Raw genomic sequence first — 9,359 nt, forward strand, 5'->3', positions numbered from 1 at the left:
AATATATATATATATATATATATATATATATATATATATATACTACCTTCGAGACTTGTCATTTGCACTTATATATTGTTGCACTTTTGTTAGTTTTGACTGCTTTTATTGTCCTCATTTGTAAGTCGCTTTGGATTTTTATGACTGCTAAATGACTAAATGTAAATGTAAATATCAGAAAAGAGTGAAGTGAGCGAATCGGAGAGCTGGAGCTGTCGCAGAAACATCTTTAGCACATTTGTACTTATATTATATGTACCTTATTTTAGAAAATAATATAAATAACACTCACAATGACATTAGGATGAATACACTACCTTCAGGTGATTAATGAATACTTTTTTTTTTAATCATCCACTAAAATTATCATCACATCTCTATCATTTTTTGTAAGCTAATAAATCCACCTCAGTAAATTAGTAAAACAGTAAACTGAGTAAATGACTGAATAATACACTTTAATATTAATAATGCATGAAATAAAAGTTAAAGCAGAAATAAGCATGTAAACTCGCTCTCTCTTCCAGCTCGTCAGTCCTGCACTATATAGGGGGTAGGGAGCGATCTCGGACACCGCTGTTGTTTGTAGAAAACATGCTGAAGGTCTTTGCAGAAACAAGGTTGTGCTGTTGTGAAGTGCAAGTCAAGTAGAAAAAGGCAGTATATGGCTGGTCTATACACCTCTTTGAGTTTTGCAGCACAGAATAAAGCCACGCATTCCCACTTCTGCCTCATCAGACGTAATATAATCCAGCGCAACGGCAACATGTGGTAACACAACATCTGTATCGCAAACTGTATTGCTGTCATTGTTGTTTTCAGTGTAAACATACCAACACAACGTCACTGCTATAGAAACCAATGCAGATATTCAGTAAAACGAAACATTGGACACGCAAATCGGATCTGAACAGTTAGGAAACACAGTGTGGACAGTCAATCATTTCGATCGATTTCCAATCAGATATGCACAAAAATCAGAGGTGGACTGACAGCGTGAACAAGGCTTTTATATACTAGGTATAAATGTGTTTCTAATGCATATCCATGGCACACTTTATGAAAATATCCCACACTATTAGAAATTCAGACCCTCTTTACACCTCTATTTAGTGCTGGGATCAGATGTTAGTCGCTGGTGTCAAAATGGCAGAAATGTTTTGCTGACTTGATCAGATGTGCTAAATGAATTGAGTTGGAGGATATAAAGGTTATTTGTCAAACTGAAGTTGCCCAGAGATCTGGAGACGTACTCAGCTTGTACCGTTTTGACATTCGTAACAGGAATATTTGAAAAAGTTGGGGGATTTGGAGTGTAATCCTCATGGTTTCCTTGAGAAAAGCGGTAGTCTAGACAAACTGCTGGTCATCATTCAGAATATGGACATCGCCACACAGGTTCACAAGGTAAGCCAGAGCTCAGCACTTCGATTTGACTCGTCAGATATACTGTATCATTGAAACGTATGTTGATTCCTTTTCAATTTTGGAACCAGTTCCAACAGCTGGAAGACACTAGATGTTGTGTGTTCTACCCATAGATACCTTCTCTGGTTTCCTTGAAGAAGCATCCGTCTGTGAGCTTTGCTGGCGTAGACAACCTGAGTGACATCCAGAACCACACCTACAACGAGCTCTTTCAGTCCGGAGGCTTCATCGTCTCAGACGAGCAGGTCCTGAACCCAGCGGTCATCACGGCAGGTAATGCAGTTTCACGTTTATTAATGAGTCTTATTGACATTTAGATTTATTTCATATCAACTCGACCCACGTTTCAGCAAAGTGGTTTTTCTGTTTTTAGAGAAACTTCAAGATATTCTTGAGTACATTGAGCAGCTCAACTGTCCTCAGAGCCCCTGGAGGTGGAGGGTGCACTTCAAATCACACAAGAAACTCCGAGAGCACCGCAGGTTTGACACTAAACCACAACCCTTCAGACTTCAGGAAGCTCATGCACCTTTTTTATCAAGTGGTAACACAGAGAGTAGAAACTGGGTGGAATCGTTTTCTTCACGATTGACTGCACTGTAAGAATGGTGTTGTGTTTGTTTTCCAGGCTCAAACCTGATGCTTTGAACCTGTTCGAGATCCTCAATGAATATGAGAAGAGACACATCGTTGAGATCCTGTCGTACCACGACTGTGACACTCCGTCACGTCAAGCGCCTGACCTCGACTGTCTAGTGGATCTGCAAGCCAGATTCATCAAGCAGCGACACCTGATATTTCTGACAGGTGATCTTAAACCCAAATCATTACACAAGTGTTGTCTCTTTACAGCTGCATGTGCATTCTGAGTGGACAGGCTGACCACACCGCACTGGCAGAGTGTCATAGGCGATGAAGGGCTAAACAGACACAAAAGCCAGTTTTGCACATGTGAGAGTTGGCATTTCCAGGGGACATTGGGACACAAGTGAAGTGAAAGGCTTGGTTTACAGAAGAAATACAGTTAGCACCCAAATGTTAGGCTATATTACCAATATGGTAACATTTTGAATTTGTGCAGAATGAGAGAGGTGTGCCTGTAAATTTAGATCAAGCTGGCACTTTTTTCCCAGTATTTCATCTTCCTTGCTTTCGCCATCAGAGTGTTAAGCAAGTGTGCTGCTCCACCGATTCAGAGGATATTTTTGATTTATGTTCCTTTTTTTTGTAAAAGGAAAATTGCAAAGATCTCAGGAAATGGCAACAAATCTTTCTAAAGAAATGTGATAAATTGATCAGCATTTCAGTGTCCACCATGTACTTCAGCTACTCTTGCTCTCATCCCTCCACCTAAATAACAGGCAAACAAAGAATGGAGCACTCGCCAAGAAAGGGTGGGTGCAGAAGAAGGCTCGAATGAAGTCCTCAGTTAATAAATACTGCGTGACAGTGGTCACAGTTTTATGTTCTCCTAGGGAACGATTCTTGCTTCAGGTTCCAGAGGTTCCCATAGTTCAGATCATAGATGAGCCCCAGTTTTTAGATTCTCCCTATCTAGTTTGTCCTTTTTATCTTAGACGTTTAACCCTGTGATTATTCAGGGGAAGGATAGTCAAATCTAGCCTAAACCACGAGGTACAGGCTTCAAGGAATGATGTAGAAGACTTTCTTGTGGTTGTTCTTGTTTGAGGCTCAGTTTGTAGTTCTAAGTAAAGTAGTTATAAGCAATCATATCAATAAAATCACTTATTTTATTGGTTACAATACAAAGCAGTTAATGCAAAATTAAACTTTTCACACCTTTTGTTCATTTCATCCTGTTCTACATTATAAACAAAGTCAAGTACATTTGTTTAAACTCTACATCAGTATCATTTTATGTATTTCAGGTTCTTTCAAATCACATAGCAACCAGACATTGTTATATTCAAGCATATATGGCGTTATAACTTAAAAAGCAAGCAAAATAACATTTCTTTGAAACCAGTAAATAGCAATATCAATATCAAATCAATAGGTAGGGAGGCATGTCAAGATCATTACACTGAAATTTTGGATCCGTGGCCAGGCAACTCCCCGGATCTCAATCCCATAGAGAACCTGTGGTCAGTCCTCACAAGGCGAGTGGACAAGCAGAAGCCCACAAATTGTGATCAACTCCGAGAACTAATTAGGCAAGAATGGATCACCATCAGTCAGGATTTGGCCCAGAAGCTAATATCCAGCATGCCAGAGTGAATTGCAGAGGTTATGAAGAACAAGGGTCAACACTAAATATTGACTCATTATATTTTTTGCCAATAAAAGCCTTTATAACTTATGATATGCTTATCATTGTTTTTCAGTATACCATAGAAACATGTGAAAAAATAATATACAAATACTGAAGCAGCAAATTTTGCAAAACAAAATTTGTCACTGCCAAAACCTTTGGCCATGACTGTACAATGCTTGCTGTAATCAACGAGTCCCAGGGAATAACAGTGAGACAGGAGACTCTGTAGAGGGTCGTTTCTCAGAAAGCTTTTAGCCTCAGTCAGTCTGGAAATAACACGCAGTAAGTGACGCTGTTCAGAGTTAGGAAAGGTAGAGAGAAAGACACAAAACAAGCTGCAACAATGCACCGCAATTTAGAATACGTAGAGTATGTTTGTTTGGCAAAACAAACTCTGCGTTTCAAGATCGCAAGGTTCAAATTCTGTGCTAGGAACCAGATGCTGTCTGCACTTTCCTTTATTTACAGATTTTTTTAATACTGTTTTTATCAATTGTGTTATTTAACAGTAAATTCATAAGTGTTTTATGATTATGGAATTACGTGAAGTATGATGAATGCTTATGGCTAAAGTAATGTTTTTTTTTTATCCCATCCAACAGGCTGCCAGTTTGAGATGTTTCCCCACTACTCCAGCAGTGGCATCGTTATTGCCAACGTTGATGACATAAAGTTTATAATAAGCAGTTTAGCTGGTGGAGGACATGTGGACAGCGCTCCATCGGCAGAGACTTACGCCCCTCCTGCTCCAGCGTCATGTAAGTGATTCTGTGCTAAAACCAACTGACAGCATCCCAAACTACACGTCTTGCTCTCACTGTGACTGTTCCCAGTCGATCATCCTGAATGATCTTTATCATTCATCATTGAGGAGAGGCAGAGAAATACATGTAATGTCCATGAACTGCTGAACAATCAGAATAGAAAATAACAGGACAAAATGGTGTTTGCTAAAAGAGTACAAAAAAACAGGTTCTCAAACACGCAGTGGCATTGTGCCATGATAATAACAGCCAAAGTAAGAGACGAGGCTGAGGACAGAGGAGACTGTAAACGCAAGCGAAGTTCATGTTGTGCTTTGTAAAGCCTTTTCATCTCATGGGTGGACTGGCATGGATCAAACACCCAATAGAAATCATCTGTTTGCCTTTGGGATCAACAGGTCTTTTGTGTGCTTCACCTCTGAATATAACCATCAGCTGGAACCAGGCTCCAAAATCAATATATAGTGGGGTTTTTATACACTTGGCAATGAATGTCAAATTTTGAGTACCTTGAAACAATACAAAATATTTTTACCAAATATAAATTTTTATGTCCTAATAATATTGGGAATAATTGCAGATTTTTTTCATACGAGATCAGGCATCAGCACCTGTCACAAAAATGTGAAGACATTTCCTATTCCTGATATATAATATATATTTCTTAATATATTAATTTTGGTAATGTGAGAAGTTCTGGATAAAAAAAGGCATCCTAGATATATTTGTGGTGATAAACAGATGTAAAATGTATAAAATGTAATATTTTCTCTAGTAGATTGTTTTATTTGAATTGCGCTCAACACTTAGATCATTTGCTTTGTTCCAAACAGGGACTTAGATTATATTGGCATTTTTTCCATGGTTTGGTTTACTTTTCACAAGGCAACGATTCAAAGTGTACCAAACTGTGTTTAAGCAAGTAAAACTGGTCCGAGTGCAGCTGTTTGTGTCTAGGAATTCTGCTCATAGTTGATAAATGATATTTTACATGCATATATCTCAAGACAGCATTGTTGCAGTGGGTCAGATTGCTGGACCAGCACAAGTGGATCACTGCAGGGTCCAGCGGTCTGGCACCACCTTGTTCAGTCAGTCTCCGGATGATTATGTTGATGCAGATCTGAGCGTTGGGGGTAACGCAAGTTACATAATCGGATTACTTTTCTCAAGTAACTAGTAAAGTAATGCATTACTTTTAAATTTACAACTAAATATCTGTTACTTTTTCAAATAAGTAATGCAAGTTACTTTGTTTTCCCATGTATTCACTGACCGCTCTCCTGTCCCTATGATGAGAGAAACTGGGAGTCAGAGGCGCTTCCTTCAGTCTGACGCTTATTCATTTCACTTTTGGTGTGAAAGGGCCTTTACTATTGAAGCCCGTTTCCGCCACTGAATAAAAAAATATAATTATGTAAGTCATAATAATGAAAAACTTTATCAAAATTATGACTTAGTATCTCGTTATATTGAGAAACTTTCTCGTAATAATGACTTAGTTTCTCGTAATAATGAAAATAAGTCATTATTATGAGAAACTAAGTCATTATTACGAGAAAGTTTCTCATTATTACGAGGAACTAAGTCATTATTACGAGAAAGTTTCTCAATATAACGAGATACTAAGTCATAATTTTGAGAAAGTTTCTCATTATTATGACTTACAGAATTATATTTTTTTATTCAGTGGCGGAAACGGGCTTCCATACTTTACAGTTGTCAAAAATATAACTTTTGGGGGTTTTGTTATTAAAAATAAATAAGCAAGCCCAGCCCCAGCCCAGATGATAAAAAGTAATGTAATGCATTACTTTCTGTAAAAAGTAACTAAGTAATGCAGTTAGTTTTATGGAGTAATGCAATATTGTAATACATTACATTTAAAAGCAACTTTCAGAAATACTCAAAATGAGCCAGGTGTGAAAACGGCCTAAAAATATTTTACAAACCATTCATTATGCTGCAATTACAAGTGTGTGTGCGTGTGCGTGCGTGTGTGTGCGTGTGCGTGCGCATGCTTGTGTGTGTGTGTGTGTGTGTGTAACCTTTTGCAGGTGTAAAGACTGTTGTTTGAAGATTCAAATTAGATGTAAAAGTTTACAGAATGCTATACGTCTTAAAAACACAATGTAAAAGAAAAGCTCCTGTTTTAATGTGTAAATACAGAAATGTTTTCTGTTTGGAACCATAACTTTTTAACTGTTACATTCAAAAATCACATAATTGTAAATACCAGCAGAACTGATGCCAAGTCTTAGGACAGTACAATACACTTGAATACAGCTCTTTTATAATGAATGTGTTCAACATGAATTCAGATTCATTTTGTGGGGCATAGAGACATTGTAATCATAGCCAACATTTAATTTTCTGTAATTCTGAATCTGAATTTTATTTATTTTGTCCACCAGCATGCAGGTAGCTATTTTGTTGCCATTTTAGACCAATTGTTACTCCACTTGACATTTTATTTTTCAGTCACTTTTTGAAAATCTCTAATGAAAGTCTACTGAATCTATTGAAAATGTCATTTTTCTTTCCTTGTAAAAAAGATGCACGAAGGCAGCTTGAATATGGAGATTATAGACCTATTTCTGTGCTCAAAATTCACTTGGTCTAACTGTAAGGCTTCATATATGGTGTTTTACTGGATGGTTCACCCAAAAAATGAAAATTCTGTCATCAGGTTGTTTCAAACTAGTATGATTTTCTTTCTTGTTTGTTTGGAGCCTGTTGGCTGTTGGAAGGAGTCTTAATAGGAACTATGGGTTTATGGAGTTGATTTCCATTAATCACCGTTTGTACACCGTAATGATTCTTCTCTTCTGTGACCCTGTGAGGATTCTTAGGATTCAGGATTTTTACTAATGAGTGATGACTTATAGGGATGTCTATACTTGCACAGACAATGTATTCTGTTTGGACGATGCTTGAATTACTGGAGATGTAGACGAGGAACGATTAATGAGAGAACTGAGACAATTTTGGGTGCCTCAATTGACAGAGGTGCAAAACCTCTTGTGAAATTTGTAAAACTGCTTTTGATCCAAAGATTTCAATTCAATTCAGTTACCAAATATCAGAATCTGGTAACTGCTATGTATTGTTTCTGTTGATTTGAAATTGTGAACCTCTCTCTTGTCTCTGTAGTGAGAGACGATAGCATGTCCTTGGACTCAGACCTGGGTTCTCCAGATCACAGTGTCTCTGTCACAACCGAGACGAGCCAGCACCCGTCTGCACTCGGGACGGATCCGTGCCCTCCGCTCTCTGAACCTTCTCTCCGAGATCACGCGAATGCAATTCCTGTGCTCACAACAACCAGCCAGATGCCAAAAGAATTAGACTTTGTAGCTCTCAGTGAAGCGATTTCTCAGTTCAAGGCTTCCAAGATGCTGTCCAAGTCTGACGCCGGTGAAACTCTACAAACGGCTTTTGGAGTTGACCCTCACCAGAGCTTCCTCAGTCACAGCGATCTGTCAGATTCCTATCCTCAGTACTCCCCGGAAAACCACAGTCTGTCAGCTACTCCACCTGAGACTCCAGTCTCTTGTACGTCAATCAAAACGGAGTCAGTGGTCACAACAGCAGCTGGGGCTCCACTGAGCAGTTCTTCTGCAATCGGAGCCAGTCGTGAAGAGGTCCAGTATGGAGAAACGGACACATCTGCAGCTGCGCCTGAGAACACCGGCAATATAGTGAATACTTCTAAAGCTTGGGAGCAATCAAGCACAAGCTCCGCGGACACTCGGTCAGGCACGACTAATGCTGGGAGTGGTCAAACGTCCAATGAAAGCGGAGGTTCAGAGAAGCCTGCAGTGGACCGTGCGAGTTCCTCTGAACCAGCGGTCAGTGGTTTCCTTCCCAGACACGGCATGGACCGTTTTTATCCAGCGCTGCAGGGCAGCGGCCTCATGTCGGCTCCGCACGGTTCCCTGGGTCTGAGCGGCCCTAGACTCATATCTCACAATGGTGCTATTGGACTTGCACATCCTCTCCTGAACTGCACCGTTTCCAACAGCCTGGGAGTTGTGGCACCTCCGGTCTTGAGAGGATTCCTCCCGAATCCTAGCGTGCAGATATCGTGGAACAATTTAGTGCAAGGTTCGGCATCGGGCCTGTGGGGTGCTGGCTACGGCATGGATGTGCAGCAGATCCACAGGTCTCCGTTCATCCAGAGCTGGCAGGGAAATCCTGCATTCCAGGGGGACAGCTATCGTCCCAATAGAGGAGGATTTGGTGGCTGGTGAGCCAGTAATGTGTTTTCAAACTCATGTTTACAACTCCATCTCAGTGCAACTTTTGTATAATAGGAGAGAAATTAAACATTTCTAGGTTTTCACCGAAAGTGAAAAAAAAAAAAGGGATTAATTTCATATTTTCCAGAGAACATTATATTTTTATTTTGCTTTTGCATGTTGGTCAGACTGATAATGTTGGTTATTTTCCCCTTTTGTGAAAAAGCTCAAGGCCTTGGTTTTAATATTATTTTTATAAAGCCGATAATATACATTAAACAACTTTCAAACTAGTCTTTGTAACCGAGTGTGTCTATTTTGAGATGTTTGGTTAACAAGATGCTGTGATCGAGTAATGTTGGTCATATGTGACCCTGGACCGCAAAACCAGTCATAAGGGTCAGTTTTTCGAAATTGAGATTTATGCATGAATAAATAAGCTTTCCATTGATGTATGGTTAGTTGTATCTCGCCCAAATATTGTCCCATCATAACAATTTGAAAATCTGGAATCTGAGGGTGCAAAAAAATCTAAATATTGAGAAAATCATCTTTAAAGTTGTTCAAATGAAGTTCTTAGCGATGCATATTACTAATCAAAAATTAAGTTTTGATATATTTACGGTAGGAAATTTACTAAATATCTTCATG

The 9,359-nt window shown here is 39.1% G+C and overlaps 1 protein-coding gene across 1 annotated transcript in view; it reads left to right on the top strand.

The window, feature by feature from the left end:
• Nucleotides 1–8,986, top strand: part of LOC107705837 (protein TASOR-like) — a 33,015-nt gene extending 24,029 nt beyond the window's left edge. Inside the window, exons 18-23 of the mRNA XM_016509325.1 lie at nucleotides 1,285–1,407; nucleotides 1,542–1,701; nucleotides 1,802–1,910; nucleotides 2,057–2,235; nucleotides 4,306–4,461; nucleotides 7,621–8,986. Of these exons, the coding sequence (XP_016364811.1) occupies nucleotides 1,285–1,407; nucleotides 1,542–1,701; nucleotides 1,802–1,910; nucleotides 2,057–2,235; nucleotides 4,306–4,461; nucleotides 7,621–8,720 (1,827 nt within the window). The 3' untranslated portion in view covers nucleotides 8,721–8,986. The remainder of the gene's footprint in view (nucleotides 1–1,284; nucleotides 1,408–1,541; nucleotides 1,702–1,801; nucleotides 1,911–2,056; nucleotides 2,236–4,305; nucleotides 4,462–7,620) is intronic.
• The last annotated feature ends 373 nt before the right edge of the window (nucleotides 8,987–9,359 follow it).

The sequence above is a fragment of the Sinocyclocheilus rhinocerous genome, unplaced genomic scaffold (genome assembly GCF_001515625.1).
Source record: "Sinocyclocheilus rhinocerous isolate Xijiao unplaced genomic scaffold, SAMN03320098_v1.1 scaffold1826, whole genome shotgun sequence".
NCBI classification, from domain to species: domain Eukaryota; kingdom Metazoa; phylum Chordata; class Actinopteri; order Cypriniformes; family Cyprinidae; genus Sinocyclocheilus; species Sinocyclocheilus rhinocerous.